This window comes from Anolis sagrei, chromosome X, assembly GCF_037176765.1.
Source record: "Anolis sagrei isolate rAnoSag1 chromosome X, rAnoSag1.mat, whole genome shotgun sequence".
Classification (NCBI taxonomy): Eukaryota; Metazoa; Chordata; class Lepidosauria; order Squamata; family Dactyloidae; genus Anolis; species Anolis sagrei.
Genome location: NC_090034.1, coordinates 7,434,906 through 7,460,961, shown reverse-complemented (window position 1 = coordinate 7,460,961; position 26,056 = coordinate 7,434,906). Strand labels below are relative to the sequence as shown.

General features: G+C 39.8%; 1 protein-coding gene across 5 annotated transcripts in view; it reads left to right on the top strand.

Annotated features, from left to right (window-relative positions):
• Nucleotides 1–26,056, top strand: part of LOC132782172 (protein sidekick-1) — a 986,469-nt gene that overhangs the window by 117,711 nt on the left and 842,702 nt on the right. For all 5 annotated transcript variants that reach the window (XM_067473286.1, XM_067473289.1, XM_067473288.1 and 2 more), the window contains exons 2-3: nucleotides 12,331–12,490; nucleotides 22,568–22,674. In XM_067473286.1, coding sequence (XP_067329387.1) covers nucleotides 12,331–12,490; nucleotides 22,568–22,674 — 267 coding nt within the window. The remainder of the gene's footprint in view (nucleotides 1–12,330; nucleotides 12,491–22,567; nucleotides 22,675–26,056) is intronic.

The following is a 26,056-nucleotide window of genomic DNA, read 5'->3' as shown; positions in this document are numbered from 1 at the left end:
TCCTTTAAAGTAAAGAAGAAGTTATTGAAGACAGTTGCCTGTCCTTCTTGGGCAAGTTTAGGAAGCCACCAGTTGCATAAAGCCTGGAAGCAATTGTTTAGCTTTATTGAAGACAAGAGAAGTTTCTGTTTGATTGTTCATTAATAACAAGCCATCTAAAGATCATTTGTGTGGAAAACCTCAGAACTTCTCCCGCTGGGCAAAGGTTGCACGTCCTGTTCTAAAGGAAATTCTTTACAGGCCCAGCGCACGACAGAACACCCTGCTCCGTGGCTAAGTTAGGTATTGGCAAGTCCAAAACAAAAACAACAACAACACATGATTTCAATGATTCTGGCCATGAAAGCTTTCGACAGTACGATTTCAAGAGACATGAATGTTCTGACTGTATTGACCCAATCTCTCTAACTTACTAAACAACAAGATGCAGATAGCTGACTCCAGTCTCACTTTTCTTCCTCTTTTAAAATATTGTTGCCTAATGAAAAATTCAATCACGATGAACTTATTGTTAGATCATAGAGGTATATCCAAATCTTAGGATCTTCGGCTGAAAGCCAAGAGGTCTGAAACACCCAATTTTATGATTTGGTGCCTCGTTATCTTTGGGAAGTTGGGTCATCTTGATCCCATCCCATGTATGGCAAATGGTCCGAAATCTTGGGAGTTATAGTCCCAATCATCTGGAGGCTACCAGGCTTAGAAACCTTCATCTAAGCGTACAAGATTGTTCCATACTTCAGTAAAATAACATTCCATACTTCAGTTTTATGCAAAATCCTTTATTTTTAAATCTCTAAAATTATTTCCCATTCTTTATTTTTGTAGTTTTCAAAATGAACCAGCTGTATAGAGACAAGTGCGCAGTGTTCTTAAAAACAGACTTTTAGCATACAATTATTACTGTGTGGTGGATAGTAAAAGAAGATGAGAGAATCATTATACCAGAAAAAAGCAAGGAGGTATTTCCAGAGTAGTATTACCTTTCTATTAACTTGGCTGTTGATGTCACCTAAAGAAAACAGGTACAAAGAAAATTGTTTTGGTTTGGTTTGTAGGCATCCATCGGAATTGCTCAGCTCACTCACTTCATAAGAAAAAAAAAGTGGACTAATGGGATTATTCCACAACTGCCTTTTACACTTACTGGTAATTCTCATTTTCTGGAGAGGACCCTTGGGCAAACTTTACCTACTTGCTTATGGGATGTAGCATGCAAACTGTTCATAATTAAGTTATATAAAACTTTTATGGTTTTTCCTATGTAGTTCTGACATGGTGAATATGTCAAGGTTTTATTTTGAAACACACTATTCCGGTAGTTTTAAAGAAAAATGTTAAAAGTTAGAACTACTTTTATACTGCTTGAAGTTTTGTTGTGGGATTTAGTGAAATCGGAATGCTATTTCAGAGCATGCTAAGCCTGGAGCAACTATTATTTCCAATCCAGTGCCTGCATCCTACATTCTTTTTCAAAGGGAGACCTTAGAAATCATTACATTCCCAAATTCCCACTACTTTGGCATCCCCAGAGATCAGGCATGGGCAAACTTCAGCCCTCCAGGTATTTTGGACTCCAACTCCCACAATTCCTAACAGCTGGTAGATTGTTAGGAATTGTGGGAGTTGGAGTCCAAAACACCCGGGGGGCTGAAATTTGCCCATGTCTGCCTTAGATCTTTGACCTGTTCACTGTTTCGCATATTGCATAGTTTAATATCTCAGGTTCTATTACATTCTTATGTAATGTTTAGATGCTATTCTACAAGACTGGAAGGAGAGAGAGACTGTTAACGAACCATTCTGTAATTAGTGCAATATGGACTTGAAGGATAGGGAAAATCCAGGAATAGCTGTGGGGATACCTGTAATGAGTTGCATAGAAGGCCTATCATGGTTCTTGAACCAGAGTTGTGCATGGACATACAAAAACTATTGGTAGAATTCTGCATTAGTACTTCGTATTATACTACTATTTTTGCTCATGTTTGTGGTTACACATGTACAGCATACCTAAGCATCGACTATACCTAAGATGGAGATGTGGAGAAGCTCCTTTGTGTCTTGAACATAGGGCTGTTTTCCTGGAATGACTATTTCATGTAAATATCTGTTCCGTCTCCCAGGAGCCTGATTTCCCTTAGTTGCTTGAGGTTGCTTCCTCTTGCATTTTCTCCCAGGGCTGCTGCAGCTTTGCAAGAACCCTAAAGGTTAATAGTATCAGAATCTGCAGGCCTCTTTGCAACTATTGGCTTAGAGAGCAGCTCTTTGAGTTTAGGGACCGCCTTTTCTCCCAGGGAAAGATCTCCATTTTTGATTCTCCCCTGCTTTTTCAGTTTGAGGAAAGATTTCAGATGTGCTGACGGCTACACAGTTAGCTCTGGGAGAACCATTGCAAAAACTAAACTGAGTAAGCTATATTGAGTTAATATAGATAGTGTATTGTGTTTTGAGCTGTTTTTGAGGTATTATAGACAGATAAGCTTAATTGAGAAGATTGAGTTATATAGTTATAGAGAGAGAGTGACTGCTTTGTCTCCAGAACTAACCTTAAGTTATAGATAGGGAAAAACCTGCTTTTTTCTAAACCACAACAGCTTAAGGTTAGGGTATAAAGATCCCAGGATCTTATCTGCCACCTGGAGAAAGGGTTGCCTCTGTAACTAAAGAAAGGAAAGAATATTTTTGTAGTTTCATCTATTGTTTGTTTGCAACTGTGATGAACTGTGCCAAGGACTTTGTATAAATAAATATCCTTTTTTGATGTTTAAACCAGTAATAGTCTCAGTTGCTGAGTATCTCAAGCTTCTCAATATAGACACCTGCAGTTCGCTCAGGCATAGAGAGAAGCACGTCACAGTTTTATTTTTTATATCGTCTGGACTGATGGCACAATATCCGCTTGATGCTTACCGTGACTATTAAAAAAAAGAACAAACTAGACAGGTCAAATGCATGATTTTCCAGGACAGAGAGGATCCGAGGAAATAAAAATCCTAGACAGAAGTAGCAAAGAACTGGAAGAATGGTTGAATGTGGTGCCCCGGCTTCTAAATCCAACCAGTATCCAGATATGGTTATAAATTGGTGTGGTTGTATCTCTTGGGCCTTGTTTTCAAAGTATGCATGCACACTAGAACCTGATGGCAATTTTGAGGAAGTGACCAACTACTGTTTTGACTTGCTTTTTCTCATTGTTTTTGGAGAAGCTTTTAAGTCAAATGAATTGGCTGTGCTTATTTTTTCACTTGAATATTAATTTTGTGTGAATTGTTCATTCTTCTATGTAATACATATGTATTAAAATAAACAAATTAAAATACAGATCTATTAATGTAGCAAAACTGCTTTTTAATGGTTTGTAACTTTGCTGTCTACAGACATTCGCATCTAAATTAGGATATAATCATCCATTCAAATTTGGTGTTCATATTCAGTTGTCCCGTGTGATGACATTAAGCAATTACAAAGCAGTGCCATTTTGTTCACGTTATACAAAGATATATTGTGTATTTTTAATTTAAAATGTATTGATCTTATTAAACTTATTAAAAATGCTTGTGATTGCTTTATTTTCTGTATATTTCCATGATTTCTAAGCTTATTAATGACCAAGGGAATGGAAGATCATAGAAAAATTGGATGGAAATATTTAAAAATAATTTTGAACATATGATGTGGCTCATTAATTTCTGGTGTTCCTTGGAGAGAAGTCATGAACCAATGTAATCCTAAATCCCCCCATTGCACTCTTTTCTCTGCATAATTAATTAAAAAAAAACTGAGACAGTACTTTCTGTCTTTCTTGACTATTTAGCTAGAGCAGCATTTATCAACCTGGGGGTCAGGATCCCTAAGGGGGTCGAGAGGAGGTCTCAGAAGGGTCACCAAAGACCATCAGAAAACACAGTATTTTCTGTTGGTCATGGGGGTTCTGGGTGGGAAGTTTGACAGGTATAAACATGAATACAATAATGACCCACCCAATCCCACAGCAAACCAACATCAAACAACTAATTATAATATAAGACTTAAAATTACACAGACAGTTAAACAATAAAATTATATCCAACCATAAAAACACGATCCACAATTAAAAGAGCTCCCAAAAGTTCATGAAAAGATTTAATTGTTTTTTGAAGGAGAGGAAGGAAGGGGCCATTTTTATCTCTTTAGAGAAGGAAGATAGATGCTTTTGAACTGTGGTGTTGGAGGAAAGTTCTGAGAGTGCCTTGGACTGCGAGAAGCTCCAACCAGTCCATCCTCCAGGAAATAAAGCCCGACTGCTCACTGGAGGGAAGGATACTAGAGACAAAGTGGAAGTACTTTGGCCACATCATGAGGAGACAGCAAAGCCTAGAGAAGACAATTATGCTGGGGAAAGTGGAAGGTAAAAGGAAGAGGGGCCGACCAAGGGCAAGATGGATGGATGGCATCCTTGAAGTGACTGGACTGACCTTGAAGGAGCTGAGGGTGGTGACGGCTGACAAGGAGCTCTGTCATGGGCTGGTCCATGAGGTCCCGAAGAGTCGGAGACAACTGAACGAATGAACAACAACAACAAGAGAAGGCATTCCAGAGGTAGCGAGCAATCATGGAGAAGGTGTCCTCTCTCGTTCCCATCAGCCGTACTTGAGACAGGGGTGGGACCAAGGGTAGGATCTCCTCCACTGACTGCAGTGTCCAAGTTGGTTTATAAGAGGAGATGCAATTTTTCACATAGCCTGGACTTAAACTGTCTTTAAGGGCAATAAGCAGTACTTTGTATCTAGCCCGTAAGCAGACTGGCAGCCAGTGGAGCTGCCGTAACATGGGAGTGGATCTCTCCCTGTACAGAGCTCCGGTTAGTAGTCTGGCTGCCAATCTCTGTACCAATTGAAGCTTCTGAAACGTCTTCAAAGGCAGCCCCACGTAGAGAGTGTTGCAGTAGTCCCAACAGGATGTGACTAAGGCGTGGACTACCATGGCCAAGTTTGACATCTCAAGGTACGGGCACAGATTATATATTCTATGTAATTATATAAGAAACGAATAGAATGGAACTTAGAGACAGAAGGTGAAAAAAATACATGACAAGATGGAACGAAAATCTGTGGAAAAACAATAAGAAAATAAGACTGGGAAAAAATCTGGAGAATAAAGATCAAATATACGTACGCAATAGACCTAAAAGAAAATAGGCTGAAGGTGGCGCACAGATGGTATATGACCCCTAAAAAATTAAGTAATTCTCACAAAAATATAAACATAAAATGCTGGAAATGCGGAAGGATAGAGGGTTCATATTTCCACATGTGGTGGTCGTGTCCAAAAGCTAAATTGTATTGGGAAAAAATTAACAAAATGACACAGGAAATGCTACATATAAGAATCCCACTTAAACCAAAGATACCGCCCTGAGTCGCCTTCAGGCTGAAATGGGCGGGATAAAAATAATGTAAATAAATAAATAAATATTTCTATTAGGCATAACAGATCCAAAGATGGATAAAAACACAGATAAACTCTGATTTCTACTAAATACAGAAGCAAGAATTTGCTATGCAAAACTTTGGAAGAAGGAAGACACTCCAGAAATTAAGGACTGGACAGAAAAAATCTTAGATATTAGAAACATGGACAGATTAATATACTTGATATCAAAAAAATAAAGGAACCCCAATAAAAGAAACTGACTGGACAGATGTGACAAATTATTTAAAATAAGGAAATAGAAATACAGTAATATAAATAGAGGAGAAAACAAGAAGAAAATACAGATGGAAGAAAGAAAAGGAAAATCCACTTGGAAGATATAAAGGAAGTCAATGAGGGAGACATATTTCAGCTGTCTCCATTGTTTGTTTTTAAATCTTTGCTATCTCTATACCATTTTTTTATTTTTTTCCTTTTCTTCTTTTCCTTTCTTTCTTTCTTCTTTCTCTTCTTTCTTTTTCTTTTCCTTTTTCTTTCTGCTTTTTTTATATTATGACTTTTTTTTCAATTTATTTGCACTGTATGTCACAAAATTAAACCTTTAATAAAGATGATATATATATTTTAAAAAAGGTACAGGCGCAGCTGGCGCACAAGTTTTAATTGTGCGAAGGTGCTCCTGGCCACGGTTGACACCTGAGACTCCAGGGTGATTAACTCCTGAGATCAATATTCTTGGCTGAATTTCTTTTTAACACATATGGGAATAATTACAGAGTTGCTTGGGCGCATGTATTTTCATCTTTTAATATGGAAGAAAGGATTCAGGTCTCTAGTCAACATGCAAAAATAATACATCTCCTCACCTTTGCTTCCCAGTATGCATTTTAGGAGATGACAGTATGGAAAACCTTAGACAGCTTTGGGAGCCTGTTGTATTACAAGTTAATGTGTTAGGACACAGTTACTTATATATGTTACCTACCAGGAGGAAGATTGGAAGGGCCAATTTTAAAGGGACAAATGGCTGGCAAAGGAAGGATAAACAGCTTTGTTCTTTCTCTGCTTGGTCTGAAATTACCTGCAGCTATTTCCCGGACCAAAACAACTGGGGAGAAACAATAATGAGACCTTTGTAGGAGGAGTATCTGACACTTCCATACTATTAAAATTCTCCTATTCAAATCCCACGGAGGACTTTAGAAAAAGAGAAAGAACAGAAAATGTAATTTTAAGATGGTCTGGGTAAAGACAATGTTGAAAGGCACATTAATCTTGCTGTTTTGTAAGATGTTTTGTTCAAAGCTGCTATCAAAATTCTTCATTTATCCTGAGACATGTCCTGCTGTGATAATCATTTCATCCAGGCTTACATTTCTAACTTTTTAAAGAGAATTTAATGAACTGGATTTAATTCCTATGAATGTAAGAAAAAGAGCCTAGCACCAAATATTACACTGGAGGGGACAAGACACAACTGTATTTGAGGTTAGCATTTCAAATATATTAAAGTGTAAAAAACATATTGAGAGAACTGCTGGATACCATAAATAACATTCTGATCACCACTATTCTTCTCTTATAAGAAAACCAACTGGAGTCTGATGGGTAGCACTGAAAGCCGTATCACAGAACGGTGGCATTAATATTCATTTTACTTGCCCTCTCTTCTCTCTACACACATCTCAACGTGGAGCATGTCCTCCAACTCAACATAACTCTGTCCTCATACAACCACATGAAATCAATTAAGCAGCACCAATAACTTATTCAAAGCCACTTACCAACCTTCATGTCTAAACACTGTGAATCTTGGTCTTCAGAGTTTATCTCCACCAATTGGTTTGGTTAATTCATACCTGCTTGTTTATTTACTGCAGACTTTATATAAATAGCTGATAAGGATCTCAGCATGGCAATTTTAGAAATTCAGTATGGTCCTATTTATATACTAGCTCTCCCCTGCCATGCGTTGCTGTGGCCCAGTCTGTTGATCTGGAAAATAAAGTAATGAGAAAGTGTTGGTTTCTAATCTATGTAATTTTTTATGCTTGTGGATAAACAGTATTTCTTGCTGTTTCTTTGTCTGTGTTGATGTGGAGAGTTTCTGGTTTGCCTACTCTGGAATATGCAACATATCATTGTCCTTCTTTAGGATTCCCTTTCAAATCTATGATATTATATTTCTCTGTGTGTGAATCATATCTATCTATATCTATGGCTGGATGGCTCTTTGTCAGGAGGGCTTTGATTACGTTTTCTTGCCCTGGTGAAGAGAGTTGGACTGGATGGCCTTGAGTATTTTCCGTTGGTCATGGAGGTTCTGTGTGGGAAGTTTGGCCCAATTCTGTCCTTGGTGGGGTTCAGAACATTCTTTGATTATAGATGAACTATAAATCCCAGTAACTACAACACCCAAATGTCAAAGTCTATTTCTCCCAAACTCCATCTATGTTCATATTTGGGCATATGGAATATTCGTGCCAAGTTTGGTCCAGATCCATCATTGTTTGAATCCATGGTAGTCTCTGGATGTAGGTGATCTACAACTCCCAAACTCAAGGTCAATGTTCACCAAACCCTTCTAGTGTTTTCTATTGGTCATGGAAGTCCTGTATGCCCCATTTGGTTCAATTCTATCTTGCTATTTGATTGTAGGTGAAATATAAATCCCAGCAACTACAACTCCCTATCTATCTATCTATCTATCTATCTATCTATCTATCTATCTATCTATCTATCTATCTATCTATCTATCTATATCTATGGCTGGATGGCTCTTTGTCAGGATGACTTTGATTACGTTTTCTTACCCTGATGAAGGGAGTTGGATTGGATGTCATGGGGGTTCTGTGTGGGAAGTTTGCCCCGATTCTTTCGTTTGTGGGGTTCAGAATGCTCTTTGATTGTAGGTGAACTGTGAATCCCAGTGACTACAACTCCCAAATGTCAAGGTCTATTTTCCCCAAACTCCATGTGTATTCATATTTGGGCGTATTGAGTGCTTGTGCCAAGTTTTGTCCAGATCCATCATTGTTTGAGTCCACAGTGTTCTCTGGAAGTAGGTGAACTACAGTTCCCAAACTCAAGGTCAATGCCCACCAAACCCTTCCAGTGTTTTCTGTTGGTTAAGGGAGTTCTGTGTGCCAAGTTTGGTTCAATTCCATCGTTGATGGAGTTCAGAATGCTCTTTGATTGTAGGTGAGCTATAAATCCCAGCAACGACAACTCCCAAATAACAAAATCATAATTTTTGAGAGATGGTCACTCCTTGTGTTGTGAGACGTTTTGTTGCCAAATTTGGTGTGATTTTGTTTATTGGTTCTTTTGTTTTTAAAGAACTCATTATGCACAGAGCATTTATATATATATATAGATTACACTGGCTCTAATGGATTCAAGCAAATAAACTCTGATGAAAATGGACATAGTAAATCAAGGAGTTTTGTAACCTTATCTCCAAAATTTTCTTATATGTCAGATGATTTTTTTTTCATGTTAAGAGTGACTTGAGAAACTAAAAGTTGTTTCTGGTGTGAGAATTGACAGTCTGCAAGGACGTTGCCTAATGGACACTCGGATGTTTTACCATCCTGTGGGAGGTTTCTCTCATGTCTCCACATAGGAAGCTGGAGCTGACAGACGGGAGTTCAACCTGCTCCCTGGATTCAAACTGCTGACCTTTTATTCCTGCTGGCATAAGGGTTTAACCCATTGCATCACCAGCAGCTTCTTTTGTCAGATGATATTGCACCCTATTTTAAGACAGAACCAGATTGGCCACAGATTTATCTAGAAGGGAACTGTGGCTATTTTAAAAAGTATTTGTTTATCGTGTCATCAGCAACCATACCATTGTATTACATTTCTAACAGAACAAAAAAAAAACAGATAAAAAAAACACAGATTTTGCAAACTTGGTAGTTGATTAAATGTCCTTTGACCAGTATCTGGCCACTTGGAGTGCCTCTGGTGTTGCCGCAAGAAGGTCCTCTCTTGTGCATGTGGCAGGGCTCAGGGTGCATTGCAGCAGGTGGTCAGTGATTTGCTCTTTTCCACACTCGCATGTCATGGATTCCACTTTGTGGCCCCATTTCTTAAGGTTGGCTCTGCATCTCGTGGTGCCAGAGCGCAGTCTGTTCAGCGCCTTCCAAGTCGCACAGTCTTCTGTGTGCCCAGGGGGGAGTCTCTCATCTGATATCACCCACGGATTGAGGTGCTGGGTTTGGGCCTGCCACTTTTGGACTCTCGCTTGCTGAGGTGTTCCAGCGAGGGTCTCTGTATATCTAAGAAAACTATTTCTTAATTTAAGTCGTTGACGTGCTGGCTGATACCCAAACAAGGGATGAGCTGGAGATGCCACTGCTTTGGTCCTTTCACTATTGGCTGCTACTTCTCGGTGGATGTCAGGTGGTGCAATACCGGCTAAAAAGTGTAATTTCTCCAGTGGTGTAGGGCGCAGACACCCTGTGATAATGCGGCATGTCTCATTAAGAGCCACATCCACTGTTTTAGTGTGGTGAGATGTGTTCCACACTGGGTATGCGTACTCAGCAGCAGAGTAGCATAGCGCAAGGGCAGATGTCTTCACTGTGTCTGGTTGTGATCCCCAGGTTGTGCCAGTCAGCTTTCATATGATATTGTTTCTAGCACCCACATTTTGCTTGATGTTCAGGCAGTGCTTCTTGTAGGTCAGAGCACGGTCCAGAGTGACTCCTAGGTATTTGGGTGCGTTGCAATGCTCCAGTGGGATTCCTTCCCAGGTAATCCTCAGAGCCCGGGATGCTTGTCTGTTCTTAAGGTGAAAGGCACATGTCTGTGTTTTAGATGGATTAGGGATCAGTTGGTTTTAAATTTAAAATTTTAAAAAGTATGAGACAAACTCAAACTTGAGCCATTATATGTCAGTAGTAAGCCAAGTCAATGACCTAATGTCTTGGCATTGTCTGCCAAGGTGTATAAAGCAAGAAAAGACTACAAGACTCTATAATTCCAATGCACTGCTTTCAGTGCTTTGATTCTGCATAAAGCAAATTGTAGTTTCAAAGCTGAAGTTAGCGATTAAGAGTTAATCCAGGTCAAACTGTGGTCCGGATCCTTGTCAGTGAACAGCCATTAATATCTAATCAAGATCAAACCACCATAAGGCAAGGTGTGAGCAATGTATGTGCTTGTGTGTTGGGATCACTGCACAGATTGTGTGCTTATCACAATTTTATGAATCATAGCCAAGTGGTTAGATACAAATTTGCCCTGTATTTACTTGGATCTAATGTGCCATTGGATGTAATGCGCACCGCAATTTTGAAAACCTTGAAATTGAAAAAAAGTATTTGTTGGCAAATGTAATGTGCAGCAGTAAAAAGTTCACTCATTGTAATTTGACCAAAAAGGTGTGATTTACAGCTACTGTGCACTTAGAACTCCTCCTTTAAAAACAGAAGAATTCAAATACCAAAGCTTCCAGAGATGGAAAGGAAAACCAGAGAAATAGATAGTCTTTCCCTCGAGGTGCCTCTACTGTTTGTCCTGCCTCAGCTTCCTTGGGGTGCATCTGTGCTGTAAGAAATGTAGCTTGACACCACTTTAACTTACTTAGGCGATCCCTCGTTTTCCGAGGAGGATTGTCCTCCAGTGTTCTTGTGGGTCCGTATGTGGCTGTGGAGCCCTATTCTTGCTATGCATCTTCTTCCGCAGTGAGGGCATTGGTTTCCAGGTGGAAGGCGGTCTCGGTCGGGGTTGGCTTGATGCGCCTTCCTCTTGGCACGCTTCTCCCTTTCGCTCTCTATTCGTGCCTCTTCAAATTCCGCAGCACTGCTGGTCACAGCTGACCTCCAGCTGGAGTGGTCAAGGGCCAGGGCTTCCCAGTTCTCAGTGTCTATGCTGAAGTTTCTAAGGTTGGCTTTGAACCCATCTTTCAATCTCTTTTCCTGTCTACCAACATTCCGTTTTCCGTTCTTGAGTTCACTTTAACTACTTGGCCCAGTGATATGGAATCATGGGAGCTGTCGTTTTAGAAGGCCTGAAGCTTCTCTGCCAAGAATTGCTATGGCACTTATAAATACTCCCAACAGAACCCAGTGAAAAATATAGGGTGCATCCACACTGTCGAAATGAAGCAGTTTGGCATCACTTTTCATGACTATAGCTGAAGGGTATGAAGTCAGAGGAATATTAATTCTACAAAGACTTTAACTTTCTTGCCAAAGAATGCTGGTGCCTCACCAAACTACAAAACCCAGTATTCAATATCATTGAACCATGGTGGTTAAAGTGGCTTCCCAAGAGCATGGCAATTGATCTCCCTTTCTGGGAACCCCAAAGGGACACCATCCTTTCCTCAAGTCCAAGGAGAGTCACAGAGGGAGAAAAAAAGGGGGGAGCCAAGTTGTTTAGCACAGGATATGCTGCTTTGGGGGGTGGTGAAGCTTCCTTCCTTCTCTGGAGGTGTTTAAGCAGAGGCTCAACGGCTATCTGTTGGGCGTGCTTTGACTGTGTGGTTCTGAATGGCAGGAGGTTGGACTGGATGTCCTTGAATTCCTTTCCACTCTAGGAGTCAAGCACCATGCTTTTGGAATGTACAGGTAGCCCTTCGGCACATCTCTAAGGCTGTTTTGCTCTGGGGAAAAGGAGGTTTGGGGAGACTAGTTGAGTTCCCTGTCCAAGGAGTGCAATTCTAATAGAGCTTGACACTGCTCGAGCTCACTTTTCCCTTGGAGAGGGATTTATGTAAATGTAATTTGCACCCTAATGTTCGCGATGTAATGGGGGGGGGGGGAGATGTGCATTAGAATTGTGTAAATACAGTTTTACACTGACTCTATGGAGTTCAAGCAATAAGTACTGCTGAAAATTGGCACAATAAATCAAGGAATTTTGTAACCTCATGTCCAAAATGTTCTTTTTATATTTCAGATGATGTTGCGCCCTATTTCAAGACGGAACCAGGTTTGCCACAAATCCATCTAGAAGGGAACCGGCTTGTGCTCACATGTTTGGCAGAAGGAAGCTGGCCTTTGGAATTTAAGTGGCTGCATAATGGCACTGAAACTACTGCCTTCTCCAGTGAATACAAGTAAATGAAATTAGCTTTCAATTACATTATTTACAATTGCATTGAAGCGACATCCTCGTTTTTGTATGAGAGATTGGCAAAAGAACGCAGAAGCAAAGATATTATAGAATTAAAATTTAGGGAATGAAAATATCTTAACCTAATAGAGAACATCTTTTTTATTGATTGACATTTGTTGTTCCTTTCTTCTATATTAATGTATAAATACACACTTACACAATTATAAACATAAGGATGGGGATTTGAGTTTCTGAATCAACATTTGGCTTCTGGCTTGCATCAAATTAGATGGCCTCTGAACTGGACAATACTGAACTGGGTTGCAGTGGAATCTTCTTGTTTTTGGTGCACATTTGTAGCTGAGACTCATTCAAAGGGTTATTGAAGTGCTCCATTACCAGTATTATAAAGAACATACACAGAAACAGGGGAATATTGACAAGCTGGAAAGTGTCCAGAGGACGACGACTAAAATAATCAAGGGTCTGGAGAACAAGCCCTATGAGGAGCAGCTTAAGAAGCTGGGCATGTTTAGCCTGAAGAAGAGAAGGCTGAGAGGAGATATGATAGCCATGTATAAATATGTGAGAGGAAGCCACAGGGAGGAGGGAGCAAGCTTGTTTTCTGCTTCCTTGGAGACTAGGACGCAGAACAATGTCTTCAAACTACAAGAGAGGGGATTCCATCTGAACACGAGGAAGAACTTCCTGACTGTGAGAGCCGTTCAGCAGTGGAACTCTCTGCCCCAGAGTGTGGTGGAGGCTCCTTCTTTGGAAGCTTTTAAACAGATGCTTGGTGGCCATCTGATTTGAATGCTATATTCCTGCTTCTTAGCAGGGGGTTGGACTGGATGACCCATGAGGTCTCTTCCAACTCTTTGATTCTATGATTCTATGATTATATAAACAAAGGAGGCCTCCAGGCAAACAGCAGCCAGGCTACCTCTATGCAAATACCCCCACTGATTGACCTTGCTGCTGCAATTCTACTCAATGCTAATCAAGCTTGCTAATTGTAACATTCATTTCCAGTAGACCTCTGAAATATCTGGCCCCAGATGCAGGTGAAATGTCAGGAGAGAATGCCAATGCAACATGGCTACTCAGCCCAAAAAACCCACAGCCACCCAACTGTAGACTTGTTTGCATCACCTCAAAACTACTTGAGAAGTGTTTCATTCCAGTATAATTGAAGAGGGACCAATGTATATGCTTTCCCACCATTTCCTCTTATCACTAGGGTGATTACCAAAATCAAATAGGACATAGCCAGATGCTTACTAGTTACTGCTTGGATTGTCACCTTCTACATCTGTGCCAAAGGCTGCATCAGAAGCTACCACTCAATCCAGATCTTCTCACCATCCACAGAGGGTGAGTGAGGCACCCAAACTTGCAGACTATCTCTGCTTCAGTAAGGCACATTATGGATGCAGTGCAAGGACCATCTCTCCAGCTTTCTTAAAAAATTACTAATTTTTTTTTTCAGTCACCTGTTGAACAAGAACTTGTCACCATCTTCCTTCAAGTGCTTTTTGTCAGCTGCTTTTTGAAGCTTCTAATGTATTGGCAAGCCTCAGATTTCAATGACCTTCTAGTTCAAATCTTCTTGAGTGGGTATAACAATCTATTTCCAACTGTGGTTGAATTCACTGCTTACTGAAACCTAGAATTGGTTTCAGCAAGCTTGTGGTTTGATGTGACCCCAGTTTACTTACCTGGAAGACAGTATTTCTTGGAGCAGTCACCTTGGATAGAAGGTCAGGTTTGTACTCTAAGGGCTGATCAGACCTATCTTTGTTTCCGTCTAAACAAAGTAGTTCTGCAATCAGATATCTGCTTCCTCCCAAAATAGTATAGACTTTCCATCTGAATCAGGACATTGTTCTTCCAGCATTCGTACAAAAACCTACCACTGACCTGGACAATTCTTTCCACTCATTGGATTTGCACCAGGCTTTGGGCTATGATGATTGTCTATGTTCTTTCATGAAGATGCAGAGACTACCAAAAAGGACTTCCTGTCTCATCACCATGGGCTGCAGCATCCATTCACCTGGCCTATGAACTTGCAGCAAGCAGTCTCTTTCCCATCTGAAATCTCTCTTGACAAGCAGTGGCAGCTTCAGTTGCTTTTTTGAAAGGGGTCCATCTGTATGACGTCTGCAAAGCTGCTTTCTGGTACCTGATTATGGTACTTGTTCCCATATGTGTGAACCACAGAAACTATGTTCTTCACAGGGGACAGTTTGCGTAACTGTAACTGTAGTTCTGCAAGTTGTCATCTGTGAACTCACACAACAGCCTCTCTTGTTGTGTCTTGTCTTTCTTTAGATCAGTAGTTCTCAACCTGTGGGTTCCTAGATGTTTTGACCATCAACTCCCAGAAATCCTAGCAGCTGGTAAACTGGCTGGGATTTCTGGGAGTTGTAGGCCAAAACACCTGGGGACCCACATATTGAGAACCACAGCTTTAGATCTATAGCTGCTTTTTCAGTATCTGGGGAAATTACTGCCAAAAATATGAAGTGGAACCCACAACATGCGAGTGTGGAGAAGAGCAAATCAGTGACCTCCTGCTGCAATGCAACCTGAGCCCTGCCACATGCACAATGGAGAACCTCCTTGCGGCAACACCAGAGGCACTCCAAGTGGCTAGCTACTGGTCAAAGGACCATTTAATCAACTACCTGTCAGGATTAATTTAGTTATGTATGTGATTTAAATGTGCTTCTATGTATTTCCAAGATGGATTCCACTGTGTATTAGAAATGCTATGCAGAATGTTTATTCCATGAGGCTGTGATTATGTGACCTTGAGAGAAGTAAGATAATGTTTGCTCTTGCTGGGAACAGAAGGGAGTAACCGGTCTCAGCAAGAAGAGATGAGTAGATGTGAAGAGACTTTCGTTTTGACTAGTTCCTGAATTGTAGCTCGCTGTAGTAAGACATGTCTATTGAATGTGCTTAGTAAAACTTAGTTTCCTTTGTAACTCAAAGCCTGCAGAGTCCTTATTTTGCAACGCAGTGCCTGTTGATCTAGCAATCCTTCCGCTGTGCACCGCCAAACTCTGACACTACCAAGCTTGCAAACATTGTGTTTTGTCTGTTTGTTTTGTTAAAAATGTAATACAACTGTCTGGTTGCTCCTGACACAATAAATAAAACTGCCAAAACACTTATATAAGAGTGCACACATTATTTGTATAAATTCACTGACCACCATTTGAAGAATTGCAGTTATAAGTAAAGAACTCACTCTTACAGGAATCAGAATTAACCACTGCTTCTCCAGTAAAATATGCAAAATATGCCCTCATTGCTGATGAAGTATAGATGTCTGATTGCTGTGAGTGCCTAAAGGCACTTAATCTTACCATTTGTAGTGTGTGGAATGTGGGGTCTTATGAAGATAGTTTAAAATTTATAATTCTTTGAAGTAAAGCTGTCACAGAATCTCAAAAGAAAATAGACATATTTTGAGTCAACAGTATTTTTGTTTCAATCAACAGGGACTGTGCTTCAACCAGTCCATAAAAATGAGATACATACACAATGGAAACCACTGATATTTACAGAACAGATTGTTCATGTTAATGGAACAGATTGGAAGGGCATGTCCCAGGTGAACAGAAGTTACAGAAAAGTACAAGTAGTCACTAGAGTTACAGAAAAGTTGAAGTAGCAATAAAAGGGACAGGAGAACAGGCTGCTAATTATTATAAATACAAGATAATCTCTAATATCGGGTATTATAATATTAACAATGCAAAGCAAACAGTGTACTGGTGCATAGTGCTACTATAGAGAAATGGTGCAGTACCATACTTAAATGCTATTTGATCACTCAACGCTTTGACAAAATATAATACATGGGTTCCTTGGGTCATGATGAAAGGCGTATTTATTTTGCTTTGGGCTTGATTAACTTGTTTTGAACCCTTGAAGCGTTTATCTTTTCATAGAGGATGTGCATGGAAAGATAATCAAAATTTACAATAAAGCCTAAATAAATATGTTACTATGAATATTTCAGGTCTATTATTTATTTTTAATTGCTTGCCACAAACCAAGATGCACTTGGCATGTTTTTGTATTTATATGCAGGGAACTGCATTTAATCATTGGGAAGAAATCATTCCAGACAAAAAATGTATTTGTTTTTAGTTGGGAAGAGCTGGGGTAAATTCCGCTTTCACCTCAAAGGCAAGCAGCCTAATAAATTCTTGGAGATTTTGCTACATAATTTTATGTTGGTGCAAATTATTGAACCATCCAATTCAATTAAAATCAACATCAGTGCTGTCATTGGCTTGCATAACAGATGATTTCCACCTCAAATCATTACCTAATTAATGTAATATTACAGGCTATCCTTAGTATGTTGTTAGCTCAGTGCTAAGATAGATGAAATAATTCATATGGCATTTTGGGGTTGAGAAAATAAGTGCATCCGAATATTTTGCATCATAAATCAGGTACTACCAGTACTTGTGGGCCACCAAATATTTATTATGGCCAACCTATCCTGCTTTCTCTCCGAAACGTCAGGAGAGAATGCCTCTAGAACATGGCCATATAGCCCGAAAAAACCTACAACAACCCTATCCTGTTTTCTTTGGAATATAATATGGTGGACCAAGATCTGCAGGCATTACTATTAATTAATATTATGTGTTACTCAGCACAATGCTAACTTTATTTATGTATATTTCGTGACTGCATAAAACTCCAATTAGTTCAAAACATCAGAGCCAGATTGGTTACAGGAACATCTAGGAGTGAGCATATGACACCCCTATTAAAGTCACTCTACTGGTTGCCAGTTACAAACTGGGCAAAGTACAAACTGTTGGTTTTGACCTTTAAAGCTTTACATCAGTGGTACTCAACCTGTGGGTCCCCAGATGTTTTGGCCTTCAACTCCCAGAAATCATAACAACTGGTAAACTGGTTGGGATTCCTGGGAGTTGTAGGCCACAACACTTGGGGACCCACAGGTTGAGAACTACTGCTCTACAGGTCTTGGGTCCAGGTTCCCTGCAAGATCGCCTTTTCCCACACAATCTGCCCTTTAAGATACTGAGGTCCTTTGGCAGACACTTCCTCCAACCCAACTGGCCACTGTCACCCAGAGGACCTCTTCATCGGCCCCGAAAGAAGATTGTGGAATGACCAACTGGATGAGATTCAACAGCTAAAGGAGTTGCCAAAATGTAAGACCCAATTGAAGACCCATCTCTTCCAGCAGGACGACCCAGTCAGTCAATCAATAATGAGTTTTGATTTATTGCTGCTGTATGTTAAATTTGTATCCTGTTTTGTGTATGTATTTATATGTGTGTGCGTGTGCATATCATAGAATCAAAGAGTTAGAAGAGACCTCGTGGGCCATCCAGTCCAACCCCATTCTGTCAAGAAGCAGGAATATTGCATTCAAAGCACCCCTGACAGATGGCCATCCAGCCTCTGTTTAAAAGCTTCCAAAGAAGGAGCCTCCACCACACTCCAGGGCAGAGAGTTCCACTGCTGAACGGCTCTCACAGTCAGGAAGTTCTTCCTCGTGTTCAGATGGAATCTCCTCTCTTGTAGTTTGAAGCCCACCACACTCCGGGACAAAGAGTTCCACTGCTGAACAGCTCTCACAGTCAGGAAGTTCTTCCTCGTGTTCAGATGGAATCTCCTCTCTTGTAGTTTGAAGCCATTGTTCTGCGTCCTAGTCTCCAGGGAAGCAGAAAACAAGCTTGCTCCCTCCTCCCTGTGGCTTCCTCTCACATATTTATACATGGCTATCATGTCTCCTCTCAGCCTTCTCTTCTTCAGGCTAAACATGCCCAGCTCCTTAAGCCGCTCCTCATAGGGCTTGTTCTCCAGACCCTTGATCATTTTAGTCACCCTCCTCTGGACACATTCCAGCTTGTCAATATCTCTCTTGAATTGTGGTGCCCAGAATTGGACACAATATTCCAGGTGTGGTCTAACCAAAGCGGAATAGAGCATGGGGAACAGCTCTTGATGCAGCCCAAAATCCCATTGGCTTTTTTTGCCGCCACAAAAAAATTGGTGTGTTTTTATCTATGTAAATTATGTTTGAATGTTTTAACTTTGTTGTACCTCGCCTCAAGCCGTTAGGAGAGGCGGATAATAAATAAAATAGCCCGAAAAAACCCACAAGAACTGAATAAATAAAATGTATTATTATTCTTATTACAAGTGGATACATTTTCAGAGGTTGATAAATATATGCTGCAATGATAATAATAGGTGACTGAAATAAATATTACTCTCTGGGGACGTGCCAATTTCACGACTTCATAAACTTTTGCATATTTGCAATTTCACAGGTGAAAATACCTGCTCGAAACACTGCATTCTAATGTTGCTGAAGCTGCACTCTAACTCCTGGTAGTTTGTCCTCCATCAATTAAAAAAGCCTTTGTTCTTTATGTTAAAGATATGCGATGAGAATGTAATTGTCCTGCAAGCTATTATCAGCAGTTCAAAAAGAAACTCATCAAGGTTTCCTTTTTTCTTCCCACACCCATTTTTCTTTTTGTCTTCATTTTCATTCATATAGGCAAATCAGGATGTGTATGCTTTTCTTTTACAACTCGTTTTTAATAAATAAAATTCTTTAGAAAGCAGACTTAAATCAAATTTCTAGTCCTATTTATTTATTTATTTATTTATTGTGTCATCAGCAACGAGACCATTGTATTACATTTCTAACAGAACAAAACAAACAAACAGATGAAAAAACCACAGATTTTGCAAGCTTGGTAGTTGATTAAATGTCCTTTGACCAGTATCTGGCCACTTGGAGTGCCTCTGGTGTTGCTGCAAGAAGGTCCTCCATTGTGCATGTGGCGGGGCTTAGGTTGCATTGCAGCAGGTGGTCAGTGGTTTGCTCTTCTCCACACTCGCATGTCGTGGGTTCCACTTTGTAGCCCCATTTCTTAAGATAGGCTCTGCATCTCGTGGTGCCAGAGCGCAGTCTGTTCAGTGCCTTCCAAGTCGTCCAGTCTTCTGTGTGCCCAGGGGGGAGTCTCTCATCTGGTATCACCTACGGATTGAGGTGCTGGTTTTGAGCCTGCCATTTTTGGACTCTCGCTTGCTAAGGTGTTCCAGCGAGTGTCTCTGTAGATCTAAGAAAACTATTTCTTGATTTAAGTCGTTGACATGCTGGCTGATACCCAAACAGGGGATGAGCTGGAGATGTCTCTGCCTTGGTCTTTTCACTATTGGCTGCTACTTCCCGGCGGATGTCAGGTGGTGCAGTATCGGCTAAGCAGTGTAATTTCTCCAGTGGTGTAGGGCGCAGACACCCCGTGATAATGCGGCATGTCTCATTAAGAGCCACATCCACTGTGAGATGTGTTCCACACTGGGCATGCATGCTCAGCAGCAGAGTAGCACAGCGCAAGGGCAGATGTCTTCACTGTGTCTGGTTGTGATCCCCAGGTTGTGCCAGTCAGGTTTCATATGATGTTGTTTCTAGTACCCACTTTTTGCTTGATGTTCAGGCAGTGCTTCTTGTAGGTCAGAGCACGGTCCAGAGTGACTCCCAGGTATTTGGGTGCCCTGCAATGCTACAGTGGGATTCCTTCCCAGGTGATCTTCAGAGCTTGGGATGCTTCTCTGTTCTTGAGATGAAAGGCACATGTCTTGTTTTAGATGGATTAGGGATCAGCTGGTTTTCCCTGTAGTAGACAGGAAGAGCACCTAGAGCTTCAGAAAGCTTCTGTTCAACCATTTCAAAGCTCCCTGCTTGAGCGATGATGGCACGATCATCAGCATAGATGAAACTCTCTGTCCCTTCTGGCAGTGGCTGGTCATTTGTGTAAACGTTGAACATGGATGGAGCAAGCACGCTTCCCTGAGGCAGGCCGTTCTTCTGTTTCTGCCATCTGCTTCTCTGGCCCTGGAACTCAAGAAAAAAGCTCCTGTTTTGTAGCAGGTTTTCTATGAGGCGGGTGAGGTGGTCGTCCTTTGTGATATTACACATTTTTCTCAGGAGGAGGCGGTGGTTCACAGTCTCATAAGCCACTGACAGGTCTAGTCCTAATTAGTGTTGACTCATTGAACCAATGGGAATTTACCAAGTGTAGTGATGCAAATTCCAGTTTTTCAAAAACACTTGATTTTAAGCAGCAGAATTTAATATCTACCAGTGATGTGGAAAGGAGGGTTGGTGAGAGGAAGGGAAGAGGGGCAGTTGAGGTATTGCAAGCCTAACACATTATATTATAATACCTTTTTAGTGGGGTATTTTCCAACAGCTACAAATAGCCACCAGGCATAAAAGCAAGCCACTGGAGCAGATGTTGTTTACTTTATTTTTTAATTTGTAAATCATTAAGAGTTTCTACTTAAGGGCAGCCAATAATTAATTGGAGTAAAATATATTAAAATATTTCATTTCTGTTTACTGGCAAAAAAGTTATGGCTATGTTTATATGTTCCATTTCTTGTTGTGCAATTTGACCATAGGAATGTTATGTTGCTGAATATCTTTCCTGATATCATCCATATTAATGTTTTGCTTTTTCTCACCTGAAGGCAAGAAAGTATCTTTACTGCCTTGTAGATGAAGGAACATTGGGTGGTAGAAAATGTTCAAATGTGTATATAATAATTCTAAGCAAAAAGTAGCATTCAATCTGTCTTTTGAAAAGATGAAATCCATGATCATTGAACATAGATTTTCTCGTATTTATTTATTTATTTATTTATTGACAACATTTATCTGCCACCCTTCTCACCCCAAAGGCGACTCAGAGGGGATTACAAGATATATATATATATATATATATATATATATATATATATATATATATATAATATATATATATATACACACACACACACACACACACACACACACACACTATATTATATTATTAGCATAGTACAATATCTGTATTATATATTACTATATTGTACTATACCATTACATTGTAATAATATTAGTAATATTACATGTAATATAAAATATATAATTATAATATTGTATTACTATCAGTACTATATTGTATTACATTGTAATATTATAAATATTATATGTATATACAATATATCATATTATATTAGTAAAGCACATACACATATAAATACATATATACACATACACAAGTACAAATACATATATACATACATAAACACACAAATATATACATATATCATCTGAGGTACACACACACAGACACTACATTTATGTACTAGGGGAACTCAAAGTGGTTTCGAACATTATAAAGGCAAAATTCAGTGTCGTACATACATGTGAAAACCAAAATATAATAGAACGACAATAGCATATGACTATAAATTAACCTAATCAAATTAAAATATAAACAAAAATAACATTTAGACATAAAGCATAAAAAATTAAATATTGATAATACAATAACATTTATATTAAAATACACACACACACACATATATAGACCAGAACAGTACAAAACAAGGATGGAACATCATGGGCATGGGAACTAATGTGAAAAATTAGAAGAGTTTCATGAAAATGATTGAAAATAGGTCTTGTTTGAGTACAGGTAGTTCCCAAGGTACAAACATCCAACTTAGAAATGACTCATAGTGACAAATGAAGGTGTGACAACAGGAAGTGAGAGAAATCTACCTCTCAGAAGGGAAATTCACTCCTGAAAGAGCTATTATGGGGAAAGGGTGTCTCCACTGAAGCTTTAGCAACAATTCTTGTTTCCACAACAAGCCACATTTTTCAAAATCCAATGAACAGGGATTGGATTGGGGACACAGACAGTAAAGTAAACATCACAGAGGTGTTAACCCTTCCTTAGGCTATTCAAAGCATATATGTGTGTTTGTGTGTATGTGTACACACACACATAGAGAGAGAGGGGCTGGAGATATACTTAAAATGTACTGTTCCAACTTACATACAAATTCAACTTAAGAGCAAACCCACAGAACCTATCTTGTTCATAACTTGGGAACTGGCTGAACTTAAGATAACATGTACTAAATAAATATAGATAATATTTGAGAATACCTACTGAAATTAAATGTGTTACAATTGCTCTGTCTCAATGCCTTGCAGGTATCTCATTCCATCCTTGCAAAGATCAGATGCTGGTTTTTATCAATGTGTCGTGAGGAACCGAATGGGAGCACTCTTGCAAAGGAAATCAGAAGTTCAAGTGGCATGTATGTATACAAGTATTAATTCCAAAACTTCTTAATAAAATCCCACTGCATTCATGATAGTTATGCTATGTATTATAGCCATCATTCCATAAACTAACAAAGGACGAAAGCTGTACCAGTTATAGATCTATAGGATCTATAACTTGTACAGCTTTCTTCCATTGTCTAGGGCACAGGTGGGGGTCCAGTGTCCCTCCAGTGGTTGTTGGGTTTGAGTTTCCAGCATCCTTGGTCATTGGCCATGCTGGCTGGTCCAAGTGAGAGTGAGAATCCAAAGGAGAATCATTGTATCACAAAATCATAGAGTTAAAAGAGGTCTTGTGTTTCATCAGTTGTCAAGTTTGAGCACTTTTGTGGATTCTGTACAAATCTTTGAAATACAATGCTATCCTCTTTATTTATTTATTTATTTTTATTTACAGTATTTATATTCTGCCCTTCTCACCCCGCAGGGGACTCAGGGCAGTTTACAGTGTGCATATACATGGCAAACATTCAGTGTTATAGACACACAACATATATAGACAGACACTCAGAGGCTATTAACATTCCAGTTTCTGGCTACCAGGGGAGCTGTTGCTTCCTCATTCCTTGCATACTTCCTGGAGATTTTTATGGCCTTGTAAATCAGTTATTTATTATTATTATTATTATTATTATTGTTATTATTATTATTATTAAAATTTACTTCATTTATATACTGCTTTTCTCAGCCCTCAGGCGACTCAAAGCGGTTAACAACAGCAAAATTCAATGCAAAAACATCACAAAACGAATATGGGACAGTTAAAAACAGTAGCATCATCAACAATTAAACATCAATATAACAATCATTAGCATCTCATCAGTAAAATCAGAATCCAATCTCATCATCAATTATTCCGTATTCCTATATTCAATTACACTGCTTAATCGAATGCTTGTTCGAACAGCCAGGTCTTCACTTTTCTCCAAAACAGCAACAGGGAGGGGGCCACTCTGATATCTGTAGGAAGGGCGTTCCACAGCTGAAGGGCCACCACTGAGAAGGCCCTGTCTCTTATCCCCGCCAGGCGCGCCTGTGATGCAAGCGGGACCGAGAGCAGGGCCTCCCCAGATGATCTTAATGTCCTAGTTGGTTCATAGGACCGTTTAGGGCTTTATAGGCTAACGCTAGCACTTTGAATTGTGCCTGGTAGCAAACTGGCAGCCCTTTCAAGCCCTTTTGATCATATTCACCATGCGTTTCCCAAAGAAATCCTTCTGGCCTCCCTGTGAAGCCATCTGTAGCCAATACTCCTTAATCTAAGAAGTGAAGATTATGGCCCCAGAAACCCAATTTCTAGGGCACAGATGTTCAAGCCTTTTTCTTGGATGCAGAATATCTTTAACATGGGATGTTGAGGTATTGTTGTTGCACGCCTTCAAGTCATTTCTGGCTTATGGCAAACCTAAAATGAATCTATTATGGGATTTTCTTAGTGAGATCTGTTCAGAGTGGTTTGCCTTGGTCTTCCTTGGAGGCTGAGAGACTGCAACTCGGTCAAGGTCTCCCAGTGAGCTTCTATAGCTCAGTAGGGATTTGAATCTGGTCTTCAGAGTGCTCAAATCACTACACTGTGCTGGCTCTTAACATGGGATTCGGAATTTTACTTAATCAGATGTGTGTGTATATATGCACACCATATATATCCCATAGATATAGATATAGACAGACAGATACATATACACATACACACATCATCGTATAAGGATTAGTATGGATATGATAACTGTGATTTCCAAAATTTTGTAAAGATCACCAGAGAAGGATAGGTTTTCTATGGCATAATAAAGCTGTGAAATTGCTAAGCCTGCATGTACAAAACACCTAAAATGAGAGGTCAGTCTTAATTTCAGCATTTGCACATGTGAAAATGAATGGATTGGTTGACAACCAAATGCAGTGCAAACCAATCTCTGTAACCAAATGAGCCAACCCCTCCAGGGCTGGCACGTCCGAACCTCTGATTGCAGAAACTGTCAAGTCTGACCTCAGATTAAATACTTGACTTTCACTTGGATATATGTGTTGATTCTCTCAATTACAGATGCCAAGATATGTGACTCGAATTGTGAGATACATCTGTTCTTACAGTCACTTTGGGGTTGTTTTTTTTTAAAACAGACTTTTCTTCACACTCTTTGAAAATAGGTTCCATCTGGTCCTTGAAAGATAAACACACAATCACACACAAATGTTGGTGTGTGTACTTAAGCTGTTAATTTGGTTGTCAAATTTCCTTAAAGATTCCTAGTAAATGATGTCACTGTTAAAGAGGTAATGCTTAGAATAAAATAAACATGTATGTATTTATTCATTATCCTAATTTCAGTTAGCAGACACTGATCCAGTGCAAGTGATACACTAAATATCACAATACTTCTATATGTCAATTTAGTATCTGTGTTTGGTGCACGTTTTTGTGCTTTTATCTATGTAATTTATGTTATGTTTTTGATTTATATATTTTATGTTTTTGATTTTGTTGTACTCCACCTCAAGCCATCAGGAGAGGTGGGCAATAAATAACATTTGTTGTTGATGATGATGTTCAATGTATTGTCGAAGGCTTTCATGGCCGAAATCACTGGGTTGTTGTAGGTTTTTCTGGGCTATATGGCCATGGTCTACAGGCATTTTCTCCTGACGTTTCACCTGCATCTATGGCAAGCATCCTCAGAGGTAGTGAGGTCTCACTACCTCTAAGGATGCTTGCCATAGATGCAGGCGAAACGTCAGGAGAAAATGCCTCTAGAATTCGAGGAGGCACGAGTGGAGAGTGAAAGAGAGAAACGTGCCAGGAGGAAGGCGCGTCAAACCAACCCCAACCGGGACCGCCTTCCACCTGGAAACCAATGCCCTCACTGCGGAAGAAGATGCAGATCAAGAATAGGGCTCCACAGCCACATACGGACCCACAGGGAAACCCATGATGGAAGACCATCTTACTCGTCCAACAAGGGATCGCCTAAGTAAGTAAGTAAGTATAGCTCGGAAAAACCTACAACAACCCGATGATGATGATGTTACCTCTGTGCAAAGATCTGTCTATACAGGTGGAAAGGCAGAATATATCTACCTCTACAATAATAAATGCATATATATGTGTGTGTGTTTATGTGGCTGGAGTGTCCACTTGGACATACAAGTTTCCACCTCCAACAAGAGTTATAACATTGCAGGTTATATTGAGCACCATGAGCATGTTCAAAAGCTTTCTAATGTCCTCTACAATGTCATACTGTTCCACCACCCATTTGAAGGCTTTCATATAATAATAATAATAATAATAATAATAATAATAATAATTTACTTATACCCCGCCACCATCTCCCCAAGGGGAATCGGAGCGGCTTACAT